The sequence below is a fragment of the Amblyomma mixtum genome, chromosome 9, assembly GCF_055824585.1.
Source record: "Amblyomma mixtum isolate Tamu chromosome 9, ASM5582458v1, whole genome shotgun sequence".
Taxonomy (NCBI): Eukaryota; Metazoa; Arthropoda; class Arachnida; order Ixodida; family Ixodidae; genus Amblyomma; species Amblyomma mixtum.
In genome coordinates this window covers 25957603-25985145 of record NC_143020.1, presented here as the reverse complement: position 1 = coordinate 25985145, position 27543 = coordinate 25957603, and the positions used below count along the sequence as shown (strand labels likewise).

General features: G+C 46.8%; 1 protein-coding gene across 1 annotated transcript; it reads left to right on the top strand.

Annotated features, from left to right (window-relative positions):
- Window positions 1–5663: 5663 nt before the first annotated feature.
- On the top strand, window positions 5664–26836 carry LOC149328555 (female-specific histamine-binding protein 2-like). The gene is made up of 5 exons (XM_089562217.1): window positions 5664–5861; window positions 6896–7074; window positions 13014–13096; window positions 14633–14719; window positions 26561–26836. The coding sequence occupies exons 1-5, from the start codon at window positions 5709–5711 to the stop codon at window positions 26716–26718; spliced, it is 660 nt and encodes a 219-aa protein (XP_089418343.1). The 5' UTR covers window positions 5664–5708; the 3' UTR covers window positions 26719–26836.
- The last annotated feature ends 707 nt before the right edge of the window (window positions 26837–27543 follow it).

The following is a 27543-nucleotide window of genomic DNA, read 5'->3' as shown; positions in this document are numbered from 1 at the left end:
TGTATCAGCTGCGTCAAACCTATATGCACAAACTGCCTAATCTCATCTGACCAAGCAATTTTTTCTCGCATTCTGCTTCGTTTGGCTTCTCTTGGAATCCTTTGCGTTCCCCGTTAGTGACAAGCGGTTTTCTTGCTTTCACATTACATCACCCACTCATCCCCATTTCATCTTCATTGATGGAAGGTGGTCATTAATTGCTCCACTCTTCTTTTTCTCACTTAAACTTACACCTAGCATTTTGCCATTGATATCGCTCTGCGGCTTCCAGGATTAAAGTTGAACCCCCTCTGTATCTCTACTTCTGCGGGGGTACGGTGGCTGCAGCTGACAAAGGAGAGAGTTAATCGTAGAAAAAAAAATGTCTGAGGCTTAACTTGGTTAACCCTGGTCAGATGCGAAGCATATTGATGGCTAGGCTTGTTAATACATGGCTTTCCTTGTTTGAACACTTGATCATTTTAATACAACCACTAGAAGCCTTCGTCGTGGGGGAAGACAACGGCATGGCTACAGCGGAACGCCGACTAACCCCGAGACGCGCGTTGGGTGGGCGCCTGGATTGCCACGGAAGCCGCGTCCGCCTGCCCGGTGGAGCGAGCGTTTCACCTGGACCGAGTGTGAACGCGCGTTCGAAATGCGCGGGAATGCCGCTCGAGGACATTCGGGTGTCTGGGCGATGACATCGTTCTCCCTCTCCCAGCGCGTGACGGCGATCTGTCGTGACGTCATGTGTCACGTGGTATGTCACGTGGTGTGTCGTCACTGTACCACGTGGTCTGCACGGCGTGCAACCACAGCGACGGCGCGAGGTGGACCCTCATCTTCCTCTGTCGTGACGTCATGTGTCACGTGGTGTGCACGGCGCGTAACCACGGCGAAGGGCTGTAGTGTACCTCTAGTAATATGCTTCGCATAAAAAAAACATGGGAGAGGCTTTTGCCGTGCAGTGGACGTAGTCAGGCTGAGGATGATAATGTTTACCAAACCAAATGCATTGAAACAAAATTCATATTAAGGATTATTGGATGAGTTGAAGCGTGATGCAAAAGAACCTACAGAAAAATTGAGGCAGACAAAGGAAGAACACGACACATGCACATGCTACCAGCTGTTTATTTGACATAAAACAGCCATATTTATAACTTGAAACTCACACCCAATACATCGCATGAGCACTCCGAACACAGCGAGCAGAAGGAACGATTGCAAGCCCATGAATAACTATTAAAATCGTTAAGTATCATGTATCGCTCTCGTTCGTTAATGCCTCTATGCCTAAAATGCCTAAAAGCCGCCTCTGGCTTTTAATGGTTGCCACGGTGGATCAGTGGTTATGATATTCGGTTGCTGACCCAAAAAGATGGGGTGTCGATCCCAGCAGCGACGGTAGCATTTCGATGGAGGCAAAATGGCAGAGGCCCTTGTAGTGTGCGATGCAAGTGCTCGTTTAAGAACCTCAGGTTGTCGGAATTTCCGGAGCACTTCACTTCGGCGCCCTGAGTTGATGGCCTGAGTTGCTTTGGGGCGTTAAGCCCCATGGCAGGAAACGAAACGTTCTTTTGATAAAAGATAAGATGATTTGCAAAAACTGTGTGATACATTCGTAGCAGAAAAGGGTGTCAAAGAATCGATGCAGGAACAGCATGAATAATAAAAATGAACAAAACGGCACAAAAAACTACAACAAAACAAGCAGCGATAAAAAATTAAGAGGAAACAAGACACATTTTTTCCGACCCCGAAAGTTTCTGGATTTCTTTACATGCTCTTAATAATATATTGTCTTGTTAAGAAGTAAGAAGTACATGCCTGTGGTCAACAGCCATCGAAGCCAAGGAGCCTAAGGGGTGTTTCTTTCCTATTTGTGGTGTTAATTAACTGCAGAATAATAAGCAAATATTCAATCTCTTAACCATATTTGATGAAAAAAGAAGCAAAAGAAAAAAACACATGTCCACGAGGGAAAATGAGTTTATGCACTCATGTTGTGTACTTTTATGCACTCATGTTAACAAGAATTCGTTTCGTGGCCTGAGAGACTTGACTGGAGAGAAAAAGTTGCGAGGAACTTTAGCGGTTAAAGTGGTGAAAGGCGAAAGCCTGAGTGCTGCATTCTCCTACGCGATTGTTCACTGCACAGTTTGTTGGTGCATTAATTAACTGGCAATTAATGACGCTTAAGCTTCGCCTTTAGGAGTGGAACGCGACAGCGTGTTGTAGCATTGGTTGTAGCGCTGCCACGGAGTCCAAGGAACGCCACCATCCGTTCGGCGCGATGCGTTGCCCTTTGAACGCAACGCTTTTTCAGGAAAGGAAATGGGGCTGTAATTCTCTGTCATCTCGGTGGACACCTGAGCCACACCGTACAGGAAGGGAGGAAGTGTGAGTGAAAGAAGAAAAAGGGGCCGTAATGAAGAAAATGAAAATTCTATTTGAGGAAAGCAAATTACGCATTAACTGTCTCACATCTCTCAGTAGACACTAGTCGAAAATGGTATTTGAGGAAAGGAAGTTGCGCAGTGACTGTCTCACATATTGCGGTGGACACCCGTCAAAATTTGCGCGCGGTGACGTCACGACAATTTGGATCAATCTGAAACTCGGACAATTACGCCTTGCTCGTCGGTAAATTGGTTTTTGAGGAAAGGAAATGTATCTGTCTCTCATATCTCGGTGGACACCTAAACCTCGCCGTAACGGGAAGGGAGGAAGATGGGAGTGAACCAAGACACCTTATTCACTAGACGCACCTTTGTTCATTCCAAACCATCGAGTTGGCATGGCGGAACAGGAAAGATGGGGGGCTAGGGCTAGGGCACCTCTTTTTAAGGCAGCTGGTGAACCGTTTTTTGTTTTTTCGCGACGTCACAGACCCGTTCTTGCGCACCGTGTGCCAAGTGAAGCTGCGGCGATTGCTGCCGGAGTTTGTGGTATCCACAGAAGAGCTCTCTGGTGGAACTTTTGGTTACTACAAAGAGATTGTAGCAAGCGTTCGGTTTCTTTCGGCACGTTTTTCCACCGATTATTTGTGGAAAAGCAAAAGGAAAAAGTTGTACAATGATCTTTGTGATATTGTTTTCCCAGAGCCCATGTACAGGGCCTTGTACAGTGGAGGCCCGGGAGGGGATGTTTTAAAAAGGGTGAAGAAAATGCAGGTGCCACCTGGAGTAAAGACTTTCTTTTTTAATTTACATACCGGGACGTTACCAGTTAAAAAGTTTCTAGAGGGAAAGGATTTCTTTTTACCGTGGGGATCGAACTGCTTAATTTGTAAACAGCCTGAAACAATAGACCATGTTTTTTTGCACTGCTGGGAAGGGGTTTATTTTTGGGACGTGTTACAAAGGACCATAAAGAAAGAGCTACCACTTGACGCGCACGGAATTCGCTATTTAAGCACTGATAATGAGGATGGGGCACCTTTTGATCTCATAATGCTCTTGGGCCTCCACTGTATATGGCGCTCCAGAATGGCAGGTTACCATTGTGACAAAGACGCACGACCGGCCCGAATTTATTTTCGGGAAAGCATGGACTGGTTTCTTGCATTCCAAAAAGCAGCTGCGGAGCCTCCCGAGTGGCTCTCAAGACTAGAGCCGTTGTGTATGTTGCGGGAATTTTAAGCTGACGAAGCCAGTCTCGTGCTGGCTGCCCACGAGAGTGTCGTATGTATATAGCGTTGTGTGTATTTTTGTTGTGCAATGTCATGTGCCAAAGCCAGGCAATAAAGAAAAAAAAAGATGGCATGGCGGAGTGGTAGCGTGCTCGACTCGCACTCCGGAGACCGGGGTTCGATTCCCAAGCTCGGCCAATTTCTTACTCGGTTTTATTTATTTATCCGGTCTGACTAGAAATGTTAATTACACTAATTGGTTAATTAAGCCATTAAATAAACTCAGTCAAACTTACTTGGAGCATCACTATACGATCACTTTAATTGGTTGCATGGTAAGTAGGCAAAGTACAATTGGCCCCGTTTGAAATTTGCGCACTGTGACGTCGCGACCGTTTGGACCAATTGAAAAGCGTGACATTTCTGTCGACAGCTCCTGCTTACAACGATGAGGCATTAAAGGCTTCCGCCTTAAAAAATAGTGTTTTTGTAGTTTCGTCTGGTTGCAACTGGACTACTTCGGAATATTAGCTGCTTCTTCATAATTACTATGAGCAATTTCAATACGACCATTTCAGGACAAGAACCTCTGCCCTATATATGAAATAAAGGCGGATTTGTGCCAAGTACAATATCTTATCACCGCAAAATTCCTGATCCTAGACGCCCACCTAACGCTCTTGGCCCCCTGCGACCTTTACATTCTCTTCAAATCCAGTTCGTTATCGATAACAACCGTCTATTATATTGGAACATAGCTGCCGATGCGAAGATCCAACTGCACGCAACCTGATTTGGGCCCCCGGTCACCAGGGCCTAAAGGGAAACGAACAGGCCGATCAGGCCGCCTGCGCACTCTCTCCCCGGGCTACCTCCCTGTCCTTGGAAGCCTACTCCCAATCAGACAATCTGGCCCTTACATTCAAACACATCACCGATTACTACAAGGAGGAGCACCGGCGCTACCCGGCCCCTTGTAAGGGACTGGATCGCGCTGACGAGCGCCTCCTCATCAAAATTCTTACTAACACTGTACTGTGCCCGGCGGTACTTAAACAATTCAACGAATCCTTTGATGGCACGTGCCAGTTCTGTGGGGAGGTGGCTGACACCTTCCACATGGTTTGGGCGTGTCACCCCACCCCAACCCCACCAGAGAGGACTGGGAGGCGGCCCTGCTCGGCTGTCAGGGCCTAAAGACCCAAAAGGCCTTGGTTCACCGGACGCGGGCGGCGTTGCTTGCCAATGGGGCCCCGGAATAGGGGCTCCACCTAGTATTGTTAGGGGAAAGGGCCAATAGGGCCTACCCCAATCACCTTTCTGTAAATATTTATTGCACTATAAATGTTTTTCACCACCACTACTACCTATTATCTGCCTTCGCATTTAATACCCTGTCCATTGCCATTTTAGGCAAGGGTGTTATTGCCCCGCCGCGGTGGCTCAGCACTTATGGCGCTCGGCTACTGGCCCGAAAGACGCGGGTTCGATCCCGGCCGCGGCGGCCGAATTTCGATGGAGGCGAAATTCCAGAGGCCCGTGTACTGCGCGATGTGAGTGCACGTTAAAGAACCCCAGGTGGTCGAAATTTCCGGAGTCCTTCACTACGGCGTCCCTCGTAGCCTGAGTTGCTTTGGGTCGTTAAACCCCAATAAATCAAACCAAGCAAGGGTGTAATTAACCAGACTTTGTTCCCTCATCCATTTCACTTTAATCTCTTCTTATTTATTACTGTTATATCTATGAGTTCAGTGTCCAGAGCTCTCTTCACTTCACTGCATTTAAGTTAAACCCTTTTTGTCAGCCGCTACCTTTCAGCACCACTGTTGAGTTTCAAACAAAATGCAAATAAATAAAATTGCAAAGAAATTCATCGAAATAAAATCCAAAAGTGTGAAGAAGCAGCGTTAAAAAAATTGATCTCTTTCTCCACATCTACTTTGTTTCTTTCTTTCGTGCGAACAATAGCACATTCTCTCGACCACTGAATCTTCTGTGATGATGTCTTGTGTTTTCGCAGCAACGCCACGGGTATATAAATGGCTCTCGCCGAGAGCGGTGGCGACGAGCAGTAGCAGCTCCAGCACCGTATATGAAATTGACAATGAAGCTTGCGCTGTTCTTTGTTCTAGGTTGGGCGTTTTGTACTTTCTCTGCTGGAGCACTTGGCTATGCCACTGCAGGGGATGGAACTCCTGACTGGGCAGATGAAACGAGATTTGGCAACTACCAGGATGCGTGGAAGGTAATTTCCGGAAATGCAGTCACGTTGAACTTGCATGGCTACAAATTTCTGCATGTACTTGATTGTTAACTTTCTACCAGACGTTTTCCTTGACTACATGTTCGATGCCGCAGCTTTGAGAGCTTTTCTTATGGCGAACCCGTTGTCCCTGAGGTGGTGGGCGGTGGGCAGTGTCGTTTTTATATGTTTTATGAGTATCCCCTGGAAATAAATTCTTTAGAGCAACCAGCAACTAGCTCATAGAGCCAAATTTATTTTGTTCGCACTATATGAGATGTAGGTTAATCAAATTAGACAAAAATTGCTGCAGCAAGGTATCAGAGCATCAACAAATTCTCTGGATAACTGCATCGTAAGCGGCCACACGAATGTACTTTATCAAGTGGATATCATCTAGTGTATCCCCCTTCGCTTCTTAAATAAATATTACACTACATATTAGGCCTTCCCCTGGCTCTGAAAACATAGGACGGCGAGATAGAACAGTCTGAAGCAATGGCAATATCTGGCACTGTTTCTGTCGATTTTCAATAATGTCTCTACGAGCAAAGGCGTTATCCTTAGTTTCTCGACTCGAACCTAGTCAGGAGAATACGAATGCATGGAAAATTGTATTCTAGGAAGTGTTGCCTGATTTTTTAAGACCTACTTTTTTTTTAATAATCTTCTGCGTTGATTTATCACTGACTATAAGCAGTGAATATATTTCCCATAACTAATTTCTCGCCTAAAAAAGTACATTTTGTTTGACGTTCTTTTCTCACCTGTTATGAAGAATATTTTTCACTAAACTAAAAACCTGAAAAGCAAAGTCACCATCTTCATTATCAGCTTGACTTCGCCCACTGCAGAACAATGGCCTCTGTCATATCTCTCAAGTTATCCTTGTCTAGGTTACAGTACGTGGGTTAAAAAGAATAACAGAGTTGCGGTGAGCCCTATAGCTCAAAGGAGAGACAAGCGAAGGAATCTAGCCCCTTTTCAGAGGAATTCTTAGGCTTGCGTGAATAATAACTCTGGTAATTCAATTTCAGGCCTTGAACCAAAGTAAATCCACCACGTATTGGCTCGTACTATCAACTTTCAACGACGACGGCGGTTCATGGGGAAAAAATTTTACTTGCTTGAGTGTTCAAGAAACCGAGCTTAACGAAACTGACAAGAGCGCTGTTTCGGTGTTCACCTTCAGAAACTTAACCAGTAACACCACCTGGTAAGTACTAAAGCGCTCACAGGGCACTCACCAGTACCGGGCGTTTTTTTTAATGGTGAAATGTTCCGATTGCCCATTCAAAGAAAACGTAGGTTGTGGAAAAACCATATAGCTGCTTTCAGACATTACTTCAATGCAAGCAAATCATCCTTGTTTCAAATCATCAAGCATAGAAGCAATTTTTCCGAAAGTCCCTTATTATTCAACATAAAATAGTTTTACTATATATGCCCAGTACGGAAACTAACATCTCGCCTATAATCTTTATTCATTATATAAAATGATAAGAATCCTGATCAGAGGAAGCAACGGAAAAGGATAATGGAGATTTTAAACAATGCATTGAAAATATGTCTCGATGATGCAGCATGGGCAACAGAGATCTCGTAGAAGGAATAGAAGACCACTTCAGAATCGGTAAAACGTTCCTTTTCAAGCAATGCTTACATCACGTTCTTAATTGTCATTTGGCCCATTAAGAAATATAGAGCCTGATATTTGCCTCCCCGTGAAATAGGATCGCTGAGTTTATACGCCTTTTATAAGATAAAGATAATTACTATGTGAAATTTTTCTTCCCGCGAATGGATTTGAGTGCTCGCGTTTTCTTAAATGTCATCTAATTTTTCTTCCAGCGTGAGCGCAATATGGAATCATTAGAACGAAATTATATATTAATAGAGACACATCTCAGTTTTTCTGCGCAGCTTCCTACTAGAGTAAGACCTGTGCATGAAATGCTTTGCTTAATCAGCCCCACGGCGAATGACTTTAATGGATGAGTGATTTGCTTGGAATAAACGAAAGTTTACATTGTAAAAATTGTGAAACCAAAGACCAGCATGAGTACACAATTAGAAGATATATTGTGGACATTGCTGTTTAGAAGTCCCTTCTCAGAGCACCCATTAGAGACAAGTATCAGGTTATAGGGGATGGAAGCGTTCAAAAGAAACATGTCACGAAATGCCTGGCGTAAGAAAAACCGCGGCGCTCAAAAGAGAACTGCAAAGGCATCTAAGGTGCCTCTTGCTGCTAGCACAGAACTGATAGAGCAAACAAGATGGGACGATTTTTAGGAGCTCTCCAGATGGTGTGATTTAAACCGTACCATTGAAATAATAAGAACAAATTGAATACTAACGCACGCACAACTGATCGATAATCTTGTTTCTTTAAGGAAAGGTGAAAATAAATCTGTTTTGCGAGTTTTTGCCTGCTGCCTACGTGAAGACATCCGACTGCAACATTCCCACTACACTCCACCGATAACCTCGCAACGCACCTAAACACCCAGGTCGTTTCTTGTCCTTCTGTCATCAGAGGGACCGCCACTGCCACGCACGCGCCAGACTGGTGGTACTCACGCATGGCACCACTAGATTAAATCTTGCAGCATTCCAACTGTGTCTAGCAAGCTGCATCTTTCCAGAACATTTGCGTATGTAACCAGACTCTTAGTAAATATCAAACCAGGCCTTCAAAGCACATCTTCTACTTTCCGCATAGTCAATGACTACCTGCACCTGGGGTAGCTAGGGAATAAAATGTGGGGCATAAAAACGAAAACAAATTCTTCGGCACAAAATAAAAGTAGCCGCAGAATTGTATGTCCACTAAACCACCAAGCGGCTCCGATGAGAAAAATTCATTTTAGAGATTTCTAAATAGCGAAAGTTGCCTGAAGGTTTTAAAATAACTATTCGCGGCACTGGAATTCATGAAGAGGGCGACATAAAACTGCGAGAGCCTGATAGCATATAGGAAGGAGCAATGTTTTTCCTTGTTTTCTCTACGTGAAAGGCAGACCTAGCTATTTGTAGAGAAAAAAAAAACTCCCAGAAAAAGAATAGATGAAGACGCTGGCGTTTTGTGAAGTTTCTTTCACTTTTTTCAGTCAGGGCATCAGTTTAAGTGCATGAGGTTTCATTGAGAAAAGGTGGCCGTTCACTGTACGCTCCTAACACAGGGAAGAAATCAACTCTTCTTTATTCAAGCTCAATATGCAGTAGAAGTTCAGTGCACTTCAGTAGCAGAGAGCAATAAACACATCATACAAGTGTTCCAACAGCTCAAGCAAAGGCTATTATGACTATTTAAGAAACAATTACTGCCGTTACTAAGAGTTTTGAAACAGTATCAAAAAGTCCTTCTGATTCTACTTTGCAATGCATGGTAGAGGCTGGTGACTACTGGAAATGCTCTGGCCGGATTTTCTAGTTGTGCCGGTTCTAAAAGTCTTACCCGGAATTTGTATGACTAATACAGATCCCACCCTCTGGCGCCGGTTCGGAAATGATGGCCACTCCCAGAAACAGTTTCTTGCGATATTGAACCGCGTTTAACGGGCGTACTGAATCTTCGAAGTGGGAAGTCTAAGGCTGAAAGCGCGTTTCTTTTCCGCTCTGTGGGTCTGACAGCCCTTGGGTTTAGCGCAGGAGTCCATGACAGGAAGATTTTGCTGCCCTAGCTTTAAAAGTTAAATTACACTCCGCGGTATGTTGCCATCCTTAGAAGCTACAGGTAGCAATTGCAATACAGACACATTGGAAGCCTCTTCACGGTAGACCACATGCCGATGGGCAGCAATTGTTTAAATGGGAGAGGGACGAGCCCTGTTGTCCACCAATATTTATGCAACTATCAAAATTTTCTTTCATAATGATTGAAGAGTAGTCGGCGCAGTAACATACCCAAATAAAGTGGAAATTGAGAGGTCATTTCTTACTATTTACCAACCAAGGCGGCGGCTAGACAGGACGAAGAAAGGAAGGGCATTTTCAACCCAGTCTTAGATAACGAAAACAATTTGGGCAGAAAACTTGTACGATATGAGACTAGCTTTTAAAAGCACTATGTCTGTTGAAAAGTGAATTTCATCATTCAATATCTTTGAGAACGGAGGCTGCTGCTAAGTTATATAGAAGCGCGAGAAATACTTGAAGCTCAACCATTGCAATAATGAAAATATAATTAGAAAAATGCAATGCACGATAACTGCATTCCAGTCTATCTTCTTTATACGTTTCTCTCCTGCAACTATGGACAAGCAGCGCGACGTCTTCAAATTTCTAGAATCGAATCTTCGCAGGTGGTGTAATGTTTGCCGCTCTGGCAGCGTGCACATAAGTAAATGAGCGGGAGGATAAATGGAAGTTGGCCTGTATCGATAAGGTTCGGCACTCTAGCGATAGAGAGACCACTCTTACCGAGAACGGAGACCCGGTAAGCGAGAAATTCGCAAAAAAAACAGTCAGAGGGAGCGACACTAGCTCTTGGGCACTTTGTGTATACTCTAAATATATATACCGGCGCAATGGGCACAACGGGCAAGAACAAAAGAGGACGACATGGACTGATACGGAACTTTTGAACTTTTATTTTTTCAAAAAAGAAGACTGCCTTTAATAAGGACTTATGAGAAGCGAATGATTTTTCCAGCCAACCATCGCCGCATGGCCTCTAGCTTTGTCCTCTGGCATTGTTCTTGAGTGATTTAACTTAGCTAGATACTACAGCTCAGGCTGACGTTATATTTTTTTTGCTTATGCAAAGCGTTCGACAAAGTGTCGGACGAACCATTATGACTGAAGCTATATTGGTTAAACCTGCAGCCTAATGTGCTTAAGCCATCTTATCCTTTCTTCACAAAAAGATCTCAATCAGTTTTCATAACTAAACCATCGTCTAACTGCCCCGCCGCGGTGGCTCAGTGGTTACGGCGCTCGGCTGCTGGCCCGAAAGACGCGGGTTCGATTCCGACCACGGTGGCCGAATTTCGATGGAGGCGAAATTCTACAGGGCCGTGTGCTGTGCGATGTCAGTGCACATTAAAGAATCCCAGGTGGTCGAAATTTCCAGAGCCCTTCACTACGGCGTCCCTCATAGCCTGAGTCGCTTCGCGACGTTGAACCCCAATAATAAAATTAATCGTCCAACTTCCTTTCTGTAACATCAGAGGTTCTTCAATAATGCCTTCCTACCCTGTTTTATTATATAACCGGCATTTCGGGCAAGCCCGCCTGGAGTAACAAAATAGGTTGTCTTAGTTTAAAGGTAGGGTTGTGTGGCATAGTAGAACCAGTGTTGGCGAACTTCAGAAGTAAATCTATCTATGTTGTTTAGAAAACATTTCGCCTAATTCTGAAAATTTTTATGTGCTCCGATAGGCGCCTTTTTGCACAGGCACTTGTGGTCGCTCGCTAGTAATAGCCATATCAGTTTCAGAATTTCGAAAATAAAATCAAGTTCGCCACCGTTCATGAAGTTGCGTGACACAACTGCGCGTGTACGATGTGAACATCGTAGTCCTTTCTGCGCTAAGGTTCTCCAGTGCGCGCGGGACAGAGAATATCATTTGGCAAGTGCCTCAGGGTACGCCCCGATTTTGTGGATGATTATGTGTGCCATCCGGAGCTATGCTGTTTTTATTGGCAGGAGAGATGGCCCGAATTTCTGAAGTTTGGGAAGCCAGGGCTATCGCATTTTGAAAATTGTAGAAAATGATGTGGCTATAATTATAGGCCAGCTAAAATTCTCTAACGGCAGTTAGATTCTTCGGGTGACGGTAGTAAATAGGCTTAAGTATTAAGATTTTCTTCAATATTTCACTGCACAATATAATTGCCCTGTTTTCTAGCGTCCGCAAAAACTGGTATTAGTATCACAGAAAAAGCTTCAATTTAGAAAAAGTGGCTCCCGAAATTCAAGCACTCCCAATATATTAGACCTTTCGCAGTCTGACTGTTGCTAAATAAAAACATTTGCTGGCAATTGCGCAATTTACTGCCTAGTAACTCACAGAACTGATCAAGAAGCGTCCAAACAAGTCCCTACCTCAAGGGACAGTGGTGTGAAAATTGTTGCATGTTCCTTGAACCGAGGAATTGTGCTTGTAGCTCATTACCCCTTGCCACAAAACCTATGGCTGTCAGTGAAATAGTCTATAAACATTACAATAGCACAATAGTCTGAATCTTCGCGTGAAACACTAAGGCGTCTCATCTTGGAACTTGATAACAAGGAGTGCGTATGCTGCTAACGTGAGCCGATGCGGCAACAAAACACACGAATTTCTTGACTATAGCTTTGACCTTAACCTACCATTGCGTCAAACTGCTCAGCCGTCCATTGTTCGACCTAAACTGGAATACGCAGCGGCCCTCTGAAGCCCGAACTAGGATATCCTGATAAACATTTTCAACGCCTTACAAAATCATTCTGCAAGAATAATCAGTTCTTTTTCAAATGCGTCATGCCTCATTCATAGAACGTAAACGTTGCGCACTAACTGTACCATGTATCCGAATAAACATGACTTAATCGTGCCCAGCACACAAAGACAGCCCTTGCCATGAAAACTACTCTCTACAAGCTTTCCGTCCATATGCTCAAAGGGATCCTTTTAGCCTACTTCTTAACGCGTGATGCTAATGGCTGAAACGACCTTGCGCGGCATATCATGGACATCATATGCCCGTTATTTTCTGCAGAAGATCTTTAAAACTTGCTCTACATATGAAACACGCAAGGTGCTGTTACTTTTCTTCTTTCTTACTCATTATACAGCTTAAATGACGCCCTCAGAAGCAGCCTTTAATGGAGCAAAAGGAAATAAAAAAAATGGTTTTCTATTTGGCCGCATGATTTTTAAAACCTGGCAAAAACAATTTGATGTGGAAACATTGGTGCAGGATGTATTGGAAGAGAACAGAAAGTGTCAGCTACTCAAAACCGAAAGGCAAGGATAGCACATGTCATTTAAATCAGCGCAAGCTGATCAAGACAACTCAATTCCATGAAAATATCCCAAGTTTACGGCTCTTTAGTGTATGTGTATGCGTTTTTTGTCCTTATTACAAAAATTTAAAAACAGCCATACAAAAAGCTATGCATAATTTTCACCCGGCGATGGTTAAAACATTGTCGGCTCATTTCAGGCACAGAGTGGAAGAGAGAGTCCAGGCAATTTTCACCTACAATTACACCAAGAAAAAAAACGCCATTCAGTATACACTGCAGAGTAAGTGGTTCTTCAAATTTTAAATATTAACTTATAGGTTACCATGGCAATGTTCGTGGCTGCTAGTTTCAGTAGGAGTGTTACATGGAATGGAAAGCATCAAAAAGAAGGATTTCTTTATACCCATCAACTCAAACGCACCCATGCGGTTACAACGGAAGGGCATAGAACTTTCACAGGAACTTCGCACTTAGAGAGAAATTCTTACTGGTCCGGGGCTGGGACCTAGGGCCACCGCTTCAGCGGAGCAGTCCCTAACCAGCACAGCTAGCTTATGGTAGGGCGGTAGTGAACTGATCACAACTCGAAGCGGAATCCACCAAGGTGAAGTTTAATTTGCCACAGGGTACTAATTCTTACTGGCATCGATTCAAGCTCAGCCGTGCGGCTAAAATGGAAAGCAATACAGTTCCAAAAGAGACTTCGTACTCAAAGAAACTGTGCTCACTTCGAGTTGTTGATATGTTCGAAGAAGGATGTATAGCTGGGGGAGTTTGTAATAATTCATCGTGGTGGGGTACAGCGCAACAAGTCTTCTTGCTTCGTCCTTCATCTTGTTCGCGCTGTACCCCTCCAGGATGAAACGATATGTTAGTTCTCGCCCTAGGCCCTTCCTCGCATATGCTACCCGTTCCGCTTAGCAAAGTTTGTGTAGCGACTGCTCCGTTGAATGGCTGGTCCCTGGCTCGAACCCCATACCAGAGAGAGAGCCGTACGGGTGCGCTTCGGTGGAAGCTGTTACATTCTGCTATGTGCATCTAGGGGCCTGACTTGAGTGCAGTTGGCTACTGCCGTACTTTATTGCGCGCCGCCAGTGGCCTCGGTACACACGTAAAGAGGGTGCTTCGAATTGTTCAGTGCAGAATTTCTTTTAAAATGCCCTGAAAGCTACATTGGTGCGGTGTTTATCGTTTCAATTTACGCGAAGGGGGACATTATTTGTGTGATCAAAAGCAATTCGAAGACTAAGAAATAACTAAAATTAACTGATTGGCTATTTTATTTTAGTTCTATGGCACAAGGTTATAATTCGAAATTGCAGCCCGTCAACGCCAGAGGCGAGCGCACTTTTTAAATTTGAGAATTGGCACTACGCCTGGAGACATGCTTAGTTTTTTTGTTAAACCCCCATAAACCAAGAAACCAAGATCATGTTTTTCTCACAAGCGAGAAAAGAACTTCTTTTTACTCTTTATTCAATAATTCAACGTTATATTAATGCCAGGAACTATATTCGGTCGTAGAAAAGATTTCGATCAGACATACTGCGGTAAAAAGCGGCAGTTTAAACGGCTGCGTTCTGACTGGGATAGAAGGAGAGATGATGGACGAGGAAAATAATTGCGGCGTAGGAAAAAATAGCTTAAAAAACAACTGCACTCAGAAGTATGCCTAGCAAACTTTACTGAACGAGTTGCTTTCGAAGGTGTAAAGTACAGGATACCAGCGTCTGTATGTGCGAAGTGTTAAAAATTATGTTGCAGTCGTAGCTTCCGGAAATTAAGTCATTCATAGGCTTTCATTGCTGATCAACAGATGGGACAAAACTCAACGACACCCTGATCTTCAGCGATGGCGAGACGTGCGATATTTTCAGTGTCCCCTACATGAACCAGGGCAAAGGTATGTATCAGTAGTTATTTGGTTCTGCAGGCTTTGCTTCAAAACGAGCGCAAGCACTGCATAATTCCAGGCATCGTGTATATATTGAGGTACATTGAAAATAATACAGGAAATGAACAGCGGAGAACCATACGCAACGCCTCTTGGGAGGGGGGTAAACAGAAATATTGCAAATAGTTTTACCTAAACGTTCTACAGATTTTTTTCAAATCAATTTTCCTTGATTTCTGCATTCGAAAACAGTAAGGCAAAATAAGTTTCAAATGCATTCTTATATCTTGGCGATACTACCCCTGCTACGAAATTTGCACAGGTCAACGCGGATAGAGGCGCCAATTAACGCAATAGTGTAGTTTACATTTATAATATGATAGCGATGCCGGATATACGAGGTTTGTGGAATGATGCCCGTAAAGAAAATGCGATGTATACAAAGACAGGCTTCCAGTTTTCATTGGTGCACACTTTTGAATACATCGCGTAACAGAGTTAAATTTGTGTCTGTGTAACTGGACTCTATGGGCCCCTGTCATTCGTTTTAATAAACTTTCCCAGAAGTTTCAGTTTCGGTACAAATCCTGCTTCCTTTCTGAATAAGTTTGGGTGTGCTTTGAGACGGACATGGGGAAGACAGTGGCATAGAAATTAGACGGGGCACTTGAGCTCCGCTTTAAGGGTACGAATCAATAGAGTTATTGGCTTCATGCCCGCATATGCAGAATTGGCCATTCTCTGTGGGACATTCATAGATCCCTGCGAGTGTTTATACCACTGCTGGAGCAAAGGTGCAGCGGTTAAGCGATGCGCCACTGCTCTGCGATGGCAGGAGGCACTGCCATTAGTAGGGATTGTCCGATTCAGGTTTCTATCGCCGAGTAACCGCCTGCTACTAATCAATAATTTAACTCCCATCTAATGCGCTGCAGTTTGCTCAAAATCGTTTGCGCAGGTGTTGATGACGCCGCAAAGTTATGTGTCCTAGATAGCCCACCTGCCTCCTGTGCTAATTTCTGGTTCTTTAAGAAAGTTAAGCTCTGCTTCTCGCGTTTCTGGTCTCAGCGTTATGGGTTATAACGCAAATCATATCTCACCACAACCAGACCACAACCAAAATCTAAATTGTGTTGATCCGATATACAGGGTGTTAAAAGTCAGACTTTGGTGATTTTTTTTTTTCAAAAAATGCGAAACGCTGTACGTTAATCCCGCTCTTGCGCATTCGTAATGCCGCCAGGCGGACACAAATTAGAGCAATAATTGTCCGCATACATACAGTAATTAGCTAAAATCATTAATTAACTTTTTATTGCCTGAAGTTAGCATACATATTTATATTGAGAACTTCGAGGCATTTCCTTTTCAGGGCTATTCCTTGTTGTACAATCTGAGTAACACGCCTGTGTCCTGAGATACGCACGTCGAAAATTTCCTCCCAGTTCGTCTAATTACGAATGCGAGACCGCGGCTCTCGGCCTTAAGCACCTCCCTCGTGTGACGCAGCCGCTGCGTATGGCATTCTGCCTTGCAACAGTGTACAGAGAGCGGCGACGCGGATGACTTTTCGTTCTCGGCAGCGATTGCTTTCTTGGCGCGCGAAACCGAATAATCACTGTTCTGGTGGATTAGATGAGTTTCTAACTTACCGACTAGGCTCGGTGCCTTCTGCAGTCAGACTGCTGTACTGTGGCAGCGAAGATATTAGGCACACGCGTCTGATTTGAGTGCCCTTCGTTGTATTCATAATGCAAAAAAAAACAGAGCGAACAAACGGGGACTAGACGATGAATACCGAAGAAACGGGGACTAGACGAAGAATACTTTCGCGCGTTTTTTTTTTTGCATTATGTATCACCAACTCGCCCGCTTATCTATCCTGTTCGCTGTATTCATCTGATTAACTACTGGACAATTTAAGAACGACTGTGGGGTGATGTGCTGAATGCACTTTTTTGTGATATGCGGGACGGACGTTTGTATTTTCACAAAAGTGGGGAAAGCGACGTGCCTCGATTGTAACCAGTAGTAACAACTTCGAGATTTTTTGTCTCGTACGGCCTTTGCGGACGACTGCATATGCTACTGCCGTGCCATTTAAAGAACCAGGGCCTGCGCTCGAGTCTTCTGCGTTGGAAAATGGCTAGGTCAAGGCACTCGACAGCAGAAAGGGTCGGCGTTGTACTACCGATGGCCGATATGAATGGCAACGCCTCAATGGCGATGAGACTATACGCGCCTTGCCATTCGAATCAACAAGTTCCAGCTAAGCCCACATTTTACAATATTTTCACAAGTTTTTGTAAAACAGCCTCAGTTCACCGAAAAAGACAGCAAAAGAAGAACATCATCAGTGAGGACTTCGAAATGAACGTCCTTGTCTATGTGAGTGCACTGCCGAATTCAAGTGTCAGGGAGATTTCTGAACAGTGCGGGAAAAGTCTACCAACAGTGCTGAATGTCCTCAAGAAGCACAACTATCATCCTTACCATGTTAGCCTTCACCAGGACTTAAGTGACGCTGATATTCAGAAACGAGTACGTTTCAGTAACTGGGACTACTCTTTTCGCGTGCTTTTTGTTCCCCTCCGCCACTATAATGACGGAGGTGAAGCTGCAGGCAGATATATACGTGGAATACTTCTGTTCGCTGATGAGCGCTTCCCAATGCTGTTTTAGTTGACAAAAAAACCTGTACAGTAGAGAATACCAGTCGGTCATACTATCCTTTTCAAGCCAAATAGCATAAAAATAGACAGGTTAGTTTCCCACATTTGAGCAACGGCCAGAAAACTTGAGCGAATAATTTGAGGTAGTGCTCTCTGGCATGTATGGCCTTCTGTGTAGGCTGCACACTGAAATAATTCTAATAGGTCAAGGCCTTCGATAGTAACAAAAAAATGGGCAATGTGGTATGGCTGCGTTTCACTGCCTGCCAAAAATCAAAAGGTGAGCGGCATCGCCTCTTTCCCCAATCTGTAGAAGCAATTGCTTGAAGACGTAGGGCTCCTTTTTCGCCGACCGAACAGTGATTCATCGGTTTCGCGAGCCAAGAGGGAAAACGCTGACGAGAACAAAAAGACTTCCGCGTCGCCGCTCGCTGTACACACTCGCAAGGCAGAATGCCATACGCAGAGGCCGCGTCACATGAGGGTGATGCTTCACCCCGAGAGCCGTGGTCTCGCATGCGTAATGAGACGAACTGGGACGAAATTTTAGACGTGCGTATCTCAGGGCGCAGCCGTCTTACTAAGACTGTAGAAAATGGAATAGCCCTGGAAGAAAATGCCTGCAAGTTCTCAATATAAAGATATGCATGCTAACTTCCCGGAATAAAAAGTTAATGATTTTATCTAATTACTGAATGTATGCGGGCAATTATTATCCCAATTTGCGTCCGCCTGGCTATATTACCACAGGAGCAAAAGCGACATTAGCGTACGGCGTTTCGCACTGTTTTTAAGAATCCGTAAGGTCTAACTTTAAACACCCTTTACACATCCGTTTGCCGGGCCTCAATGTCGGGCTAATTGGTCCCGATATTGGTGTAAAATTTGTGGGTCAGCCGTTTGTCGCAGAATATTCGCGATTCAACGGTTCTTTGAGCATAAAGTCAATCATGAAGCAAAGAGCATAGATCACGCAAGGGGTTCTAACCGCCGAGCTATGTATCCCAAATTCCACGTCTTTACGTATGTTCAAGACGGCATAGCGGCTCAATAGTTTGTCGCAGATTGTTTAGGGTGGTGGCATACGATGTCGCGCTTCGTACAGAATAAAAATGCTAGTTAGAGTAAAGCTCGCAGCTTCGGGGTCGAAAAAAACAAACAGGGCAAAGTGGGAGGCTGCACCCTGTGCATTTTGGCCCTATAGCTTCCTGGTGCACTCTATAGACGAGCGTTTGGTCTTCCCCCTAACCCCGCCCAGTGACTGACCTGAGTGTGGCAGGACCGGTGGAATTAATAGTAAAAGCAACCGATGGCAAAATGAGAGCCTAGGAACGAAAGAGTAGTGTAAAGAAGTAATTAAGACGCTAAATGAAGCTTGGCAGAACAAATTGAAATTTAAAATAAATTACAAAACAGAGTTTTGTGGAGTTTCTGCACTCTTCCGGATCATGACTAAGAGAAGGAAAGAGCATGTTTTCCTTACTAAATTGCGAATTATTGCGAATTTATTTATGAATTTCATTCTTTACGTATACAACTGAGTTACCCTGGGCTCTCGTTAGGTACTGAGAAAGCTCTTTTGAATTTATAGATTGGATACGGGTCTGGAGGTTCTCTATCACGATGCATTCGGAAGTGTGCTTAAAGACTGATTATTACCTGGCTACCAAATACGGGACCAGCAATGTTAGCATGTCTCTATAAGGGGAGATTGGGAAGAGATTTAACGTGTGCACGATGATTACTAAACGCTTATTCTGAAGCGCGTCTCCGTTCGGCCGGTATACTGCAGCTGACACTTGGAACATTCGAGAAGGTGTACCACGATCGAGCTGTTACAATTAAAGTTCGCTTTGATTTCGATTGAAAACATGGAGGATGCGCTGAAGGCGGTGGTTGCTGCTGTCATCTGGGCTCAGACCTCACAACGAGGATTAGTGCAGGGTGCGTAGTACGCAATTAACGAATGCTAATTTGGGATGAATTAAAAAATACGGCGGCTCCGTAAAAGATTTCCTGCGTTCACTTACGGTGAGTGGACAGCGTGTGTGTATATATATATATATATATATATATATATATATATATATATATTGTCACGGCTATACAGTCGGGACAGCCAGGTCCGTTTTACTGAACAGCGCCAGGTAGCAGCGAACTCCCGAGCGGAACCCGAAGAAGAGACGACGAAGAAGCCCCGCCCGCCACCATGGCTAAGGCTAGCCAGGATGGCGGTTGAGACAGTTCGGCCAGGAGACGGCGCCACGAGAATGTCCAGGAATGTGGCATTGCTCCCCCCCCCCCCCCTCTGGAAAGCGCCGCCCGCGGCGCTGGAGGGCGTGTGGTCCGGCAGCCGCTTCCCCGGGCACAGGCTTTTGGGGCACGAACATCCGCTGATCATAGAGTGCCCTTGCAGAGGCGCAGTAGTCCTGGTGTATATAGTAGGTATCGGCGACGGGCGCGGAATCCACTTTCTCGGCCGTCGTGATCTCGTACGCGAGGAGAGGGAGGCATTAAGACAATCATCATAGATGCGGATAGCTGGAGCATATGGACGGTCAGGATGGAGAATGCCATGATCTTTGCGCTCTTAGTCGTCTGGACATAGGCTACTTCCAGTGGGAGCAGCACGCGGTCGTTCCGCGTTCGCGACAGTGAAGCGTGGGTACTCCGTCCGACGAAATATTCAAGCTGCAGCGTGTTGTGGTTGAACAGCACGGCAAGTGTGGAATGGATGTTGACGTTGCCGAATTCCATGAGGCGGTTCTGGCCGATCACCATCTCGACGGGTGCGCACGGTGAAGAGCCGAGTGGAGAGAGAGAAGGTAGAGACGAGTGAGCTGCTAGCGGGCGTGGTAAGGCTTCATTCGGGCGACATGCACAACTTCGGACGTTGGTCGCCTAGAGGAACGAACAGTTCCTTGAGGGAGAACTTCATAGTTTAACTCGCCGAGTTGGCGTAACACTTCATAGGGGCTAAAGTACCGCCGAAGAAGCTTTTCAGAGCGCCCTCGTTGACGGACTGGGCTCCACACCCAAACATGTTCTCCGGGCTGGTAAGTGACATCCCTGTGGCGATGGTTGTAACGGCGAGCGTCTTTTTCTTCTTGATGCCGGATATGCTGCCGAGCAAGTTGGCGGGCGGCCTCGGCTTCGTGAACAAAGCGGTCGGCCTCCACGACAGTGGAGTTTTCACTACCAGGAAGCAGCATGGCGTCGAGCATTGTCACGGCCTCGAAATGGTGTGAAGTGAGTAGTCTCTTGCAGCGCGGTGTTATATGCGAACGTAACGTAAGGGAGTACTGCATCCCAGTTGCGGTGGTCGTCGTCGACATACATGGAATTCATGTCGGCGATCGTCTTATTTAGGCGCTCAGTGAGTCCATTAGTTTGGGGGTGATAAGCTGTTGTTCGTCGGTGACTCGTGCCGCTGAGTCGCATAACTTCCTGTGTCAGCGCCGAGGTAAAGGCCGTTCCTCTGTCAGTTATAACGACCGTGGGTGCGCCATGACGAAGCACGATGTTGTGCATGAAGAAGGTGGCAATTTCCGCAGCTGTTCCGCGGGGAAGAGCTTTCGTCTCACAGTATCGACTGAGGTAGTCGTTGGCGACCACGATGTACCGGTTACCCAGCGAAGACTCCGGAAAGGGGCCGAGTAAATTCATGCCGACTTGGTAGAAAGGAACTTGTGGTGGATCAATAGGCTGCAAAAGTCCGGCCGGCTTAGTCGACGACGTCTTGCGACGTTGACACTCGCGGCAAGTTCGGACGTAGCGTTTCAAAACCTCCGCGAGCTTGGGCCAGTAATATTTTTGCCGTATGCGGGCCAACGTTCGGGAGAAACCAAGGTGACCAGAGGAAGGATCATCGTGGGACGCCTGCAAGACTTCATCGCGAAAGGCATTAGGGATAACGAGCAGATAGGCAGGCTCCGTCGACCTATAGTTCTTTTTGTACAGGATACCCTCCCGTAAGCAGAATGATGACAGGCCACGTGAAAAGATGCGGGGCGGAGTCTGAGCGCTTCCTTCGAGATAGTCAATCAGGGACCGTAATTCAATGTCGTCTCGTTGGCGGTGAGCCAGGGTGGACGCGGAAATGACCCCAAGGAAAAGGGAATCGTCATCGAGGTCCACGGGACTGGCAGGAAGTGGGGCACGGGACAAACAGTCTGCATCACTGTGCTTTTGCCCTGATTTATACACGATGGCGACATCAAATTCTTGCAGTCGGAGGCTCCAGCGTGCGAGTCGCCCTGAGGGATCCTTGAGATTTGCCAACCAACACAGCGAGTGGTGGTCGCTCACCACTCGGAAAGGGCGGCCATACAAATAGGGTCGAAATTTCGTTACTGCCCACACAATAGCTAGACATTCTTTTTCGGTGGTGGAATAGTTCACCTCAGACCGTGATAACGTGCGGCTTGCGTAAGCGATTGCGCGTTCGACACCATCCTGCCACTGTACAAGTACCGCACCAAGGCCAACGTTACTCGCGTCTGTGTGCAGTTCTGTGTCAGCGGCCTCATCGAAGTGCCCAAGTATGGGTGTATTCTCAAGACGCGTGCGTAGCTCTTCAAAGGCATGTTGTTGCTCCCGACCCCAGACGAACGGTTCGTTATCTTTGGTGAGGCGGGTAAGGGGCTCAGCTATTCGGGAGAAGTTCTTCACAAAGCGCCGATAGTAGGCGCAGAGACCCAGAAAACGGCGCACACTTCGCTTGTCAGCAGGAATGGGAAAAGAAGCGACGGCGGCAGTCTTGTCGGGGTCTGGACTAACGCCCTTGGCGCTCACAATGTGGCCCAAAAACTTCAGCTCCTGGAAAGCGAAGTGACATTTCTCGGGCTTAAGGGAGAGACCAGCTGAACGGATAGCTTCGAAAACAGCGCGTAAGCGGCTGAGGTGTTCTTCGAAAGTGTCGGAGAAGATGACAACATCATCCAGGTACACAAGACACGACTGCCATTTGAGATCAGAAAGCACAGTGTCCATCATCCGTTGGAAAGTTGCCGGAGGTGAGCATAGGCCGAAGGGGAGCACCCTGAATTCATACAAACCGTCCGGGGTAACAAATGAGGTCTTCTTCCGGTCACGTTCGTCCACCTCTATCTGCCAGTAGCCGCTGCGTAAATCGAGTGATGAAAAGTATCTGGCGTGGCGCAGACGGTCTAGGGAGTCATCAATGCGCGGCAAAGGATAAACGTCTTTCTTAGTGACTTTGTTCAGACGTCGGTAATCAACACAAAACCGGAGGGTCCCATCTTTCTTTGCAACTAGGACCACAGGCGACGCCCACGGGCTCTTCGATGGCTGGATCACGTCGTCGCGGAGCATTTCTTGAACTTGCCTTCGAATTGCATCCCGTTCCTTTGAAGATATCCGGTACGGCGACTGGCGTAATGGTCTCTGGCTTTCATCAACTATAATTCGATGTTTTGTTATCGGCGTTTGCCTAACTCTGGAGGTTGACGCAAAACAGTCCTGGAAAGAGTCAATGACAGTCTGCAGGTTGCGTTTTTGACTAGGCAGGAGATTCGGGTTCACGTCGAGTTTAACCGGAGCATTCGTTGATTCCACGGACTTCGTAGTCCCTGTCAACGCGTACTCTCCGGCGCATTCCCCGAGTACTTCAAAATAAGCAATCGTTGTGTTGGCCGCTAAACGTTGGGGTTCACAACCGAAATTTGTTGTCAGTAGTTCGGCTCGCTTATTGTTCAGTTCTATAAGCCCGCGAGCTACACACACTTGCCGACCCAGGAGCAGTGACATGTTGGCTTCAGCGATGCCATGAGTGCCGGCGCTGTCATCGCACTCCACAGTTACTAGCATGGTGGTTCTCGACGGAATCACCACGTTATCATCGCAGACCCGCAACTTAGTCCTGCGTTGCTGCGGTTCGTCGCCAACAGTACGGTGTGCGGCAAACGAGACGATCAGCTCCTTAAAGTCGATGACAGCCCCATATTCCTGTAGGAAATTCAGACCGAGAATCAGGTCTTTAGAACACTCAGGAAGCACAGCAAAGCAGCCGGGGAAAGTGACGCCGCGGATCTGAATTCGTAAGGTGCAAACGCCGGTCGGCGTCACAACATGGCCGCCGGCTGTGCGGATCTGGGGCCCAGTCCAAGGTGTCAAAACCTTTCTAAGGGTCGTGGCTAGCCGGCTGCTTATCACAGAGAAATCAGCGCCGGTATCTACCAGTGCGGTTACTTCACAGTTATCGGCGGTTACTGGAATTTCCGTAGAAGCCAACTGCTGGCTCTTTGTCGGCGGTGGGCTCGTCGGGTCAGGTGGTCGTTGGTCTCGTCGTCGCTGCAGATCGTCGAGTGGAGGCTCTTGTGTCTTTCTAGCTGCGGCGGCCCTACCCCCAGAGGACGCCGTCTTCAGTTTTCCCGCCGTGGGGACCTGCCTCTGAATTCGCCAGAGGTCGACGGGCGGCTGGGAGAAGAGAGTCTCCTGGGCGATGGGGATCGAGACTGGCGTCGCGGCACGGTCTGAGCCTGCACGTTGGACGTCAGGTATTGTTCAATCTCCTGGGGTCACTCGCCGTAGCGTGGTCGAGGAGCGTCTGAAACGAAACCCCTTAAACCCATCCGACGGTAGGGGCAGTGGCGCAGGATGTGGCCGGGCTCACCGCAGTGGTAGCAGAGTGGCCGGTTCCTCGGCGTTCGCCACATGTCCGCTTTACGCATGGCGGGCCGGAATTCCTGCGGCACGGTGGTGGGCACAGTTGGACGTGGGTACTGCACAGCCGGCACAGGTGAAAAAGCTTGTGCCACTGCCGCAGGCCGTCGAAGTGCCTCGCTGTAGGTCATGATGTAGGGTTGCGGCTGCGGCTCCGGAACAACTGGTGCTGGCTGCACCACTCGACGGATTTCATCCCGTACCACGTCCGACAGGGCGGCGACGCTGGCCTGTGGAGCTTCAAAGCGGAGTTTCGCGAGTTCTTCGCGAACGATGCTCCTTACAAGGTCTCGAAGATCTTCAGGAGGCAGCGTCGTAGGCGTGCAGGTTTGAGCGGCTGCCATAATAGCCTGCCGGCCGTACTGTGCACCGCGTTCCTGCAAGGAGCGTTGCATGCTCACTGCCTCCTTCGTAAAATCGGCCACTGTCCTTGGAGGGTCGCGGACAAGTCCAGCAAACAGCTGCTCCTTAACGCCCCGCATCAGGTGCCGCACTTTCTTTGCCTCGGCCATAGCAGGGTCGGCTCGACTGAAGAGGCGCATCATGTCCTCAACGAACATGATGACGCTCTCATTAGGCTGCTGCGATCTCGAGTGCAGAGCGACTTCCGCCTTCTCTTTTCGTTCACTGCTGCCGAATGTCGCCAGCAGCTCGCGACGAAAAACCTCCCAGGTGGCAAAAGAGGACTCGTGGTTCTCGAACCAGATCTTTGCCGAGTCCTCTAGCGCGAAGTAAACGTTCCTCTGCTTGCGCTCACCGTCCCACTGGTTGAAGGCTGCCACACGGTCGAAACTGGCCAGCCAGTCTTCAACATCCTCGAACCTGTCACCGTGGAACGTCGGCGGTGACCTGGGCGCGTGAAGTACAAAGGGAGTGTCAGCTCCAAAATGTTGAGTGGTCTGGCTAGCTGTGGTTGATGTCATATCTCTTGCCGGTTTTGTCAGGCCGCTGAACTCTGGCTGTAGGCCTCGCAGGCGGCGGCTCGCTTTGTGGACGGGGGTTCTGTCCACGCACTGAGGGCTGGCTTCAAAGGTGTCTTCAGAGTCAGTGTACATGGGACGTTACCCAGCCGGCTCCACCAAATATGTCACGGCTATAGAGTCGGGACAGCCAGGTCACGTTTTACTGAACAGCGCCAGGTAGCAGCGAACTCCCGAGCGGAACCCGAAGAAGAGACGACGAAGAAGCCCCGCCCGCCACCATGGCTAAGGCTAGCCAGGATGGCGGTTGAGACATTTCGGCCAGGAGACGGCGCCACGAGAATGTCCAGGAATGTGGCAATATATATGATGGTACCATCCACACCTCCCTGCTCCTGAAACCCACACCAGCGGGCCGTATCTACACCCTCCAGACGCATTGTCCCTCGAGGTCCTCGCCATTGCGTATGCCCTCCAGTCATTTGCCCTCCTTCCCTCCCTCTAAGAGTACACAGTCTATTCAGACTCACAAGCCGCTATACACCACATACAGAAACGCACCCTGACCCCTTCTCTCTAACAGGAGGTCGAACGAGCGGTCTCCACACTGCAGCCTTCCATCGTTTTCCTTAGCTGGGTCCCTGGGAATTCAGCGATTGACGGCAAGAGCTGGCTCATCAGCTTGCCCGCGACACACTTTTCCGGGCACCGTTGATCCCCTGGCCCAAGCCCTCGGAGGAGGGTGGTAGACTCACCCTTCGCCGCACCATAAAAGAGGTCTACCTTGAGCTCCGCCTCCACAAACGCCTTAACCCTCCCCCTCATCCATCACTCATGGTGCCAGAGTCTCGCCTTCTTCGGCACATCCAAATGAATGCAGTTATCACCACGTCCCACCTCTTTCTCTATCGCTATCGATACAGAAAGAGGCAGTTGGCCTGTCCCAACTGCCCCTGTATCTATGCGGACGTGGCCCATTGCCTCTTCTATTGCCCGAAGCGGCGCGTCGCTTAACCGCTTCTCCACTGCACCAGGAGCGGTATGAACACTCCCAGAGATCTATGAATGTAAAGTAGGTAATGGTGAGTTCCGCATATAATGTGGGCATTAACTCATTAACACTATCACGTCTAACCCTAAAATAGTAGCAAAAGTGTTCCGTGCGATTTTTTTTACAGGTTTTCTTAAAAAAAAGCCGGTTAAACTTCTGACACCACTCGACTTTAAGGAGAGCAACATAATCTTTATACATTCGGAAAAAACACCCTCCCCCCTCCATCCTACAACCGCGTCGGGTGCGTTAGCTGTTATTTTATTCTGTAAGCTTTTCACTGATTACAATCCGGCTGAGACCGCCTTTTTTTCGAGCTAGGCAGCGTGCCTGAAAGGTAGCTAGTGGTACAGTCACCGCGGTTTTTATAGAGGACAAAACCAATTGCGAAACTTCGCGGAAAATTAATAATTTCTACATTTTACTCTGTCTTTCTGTTACAACCGTGAAGGACACATGCTTCTGTATGAGAGGACCAAATTTGGAAGAAGAGCATGTTTGTATATTCTTTTTGTTTTTGCAGGGTGTGAACTCTGGGTGAACGATAAATACGTTGATAATATACCAAAATGCTGCTTATTCATGTACAACTACTTCTGCAATCCAAGGGGCATCAAAAGGCACCACATTTTCAAACCAAAAATCTGCAGAAATAACACCAGGAACGCAAACCAAAATTAGAATTCCCGCTATAACCAGGATTGTGATGACATTTATTCTAGGCAATGAAGCCGCTTGTTTCCACATCTATTATTTGGCTCAGCTACATTAAGCACAATAAAATGTTTTCTTTTTAAAATTTTGCATCCTTGATTGAGTCGAATCATAGGTTATGTACGGTCCTTTTTCTCCATGTGATTTTGCGGCCCATCCCTGCGAAGGCGTGGTTACCATGGGCTGCACGTAAATTTTTTACGACTAAATATTTGCGAAACATGCCAGCCTCACATGCTCCATTCGAATCCCTATTCGAATTTCATGAGAAAGGCTATATTTAAAAGTGTTCTAAGTGCTTCCAGTCGTCAAGCTGCTTCACGAGCAGCTTGAGGACAGTTCGTGCACCGTTTTTTCGCAATGGATTCCTGAAGCGTGGATTAAAACACCGTTATGATTGAAACTGTTAAAATGAGTGTGTATATAGATCTTTTTAAGTTTTAGCCTCGCTCCCAGCGCGCCGAACACCACTATGTTGCTTTCCTGCTCTCTGGCTGGTTCAGAAAGGCGGTGTCCGTGCGTCCCGTGCGTTTTCTGCGGTTCTCCGTGTTTACTGTATGCGGTTGCTTAGCTGTAGTAGGGCGATTTGGGTGTATGTGTGACTAAAGCTGAAAGGAGGTCTTCGGGAAACCACTGCGCATTCGTCGGCTGTTCAAAAAACTACATTAAAAATTAAAAAAAATTAAATGACTTAAACGAATGAATTAAATGAATATAAAAAAATCACCTGTGCCCCTTGGTTTCTGTGGCTGTTGGCTTCTCTCATATTTATAAAGAGCCCCTCACTCCCCT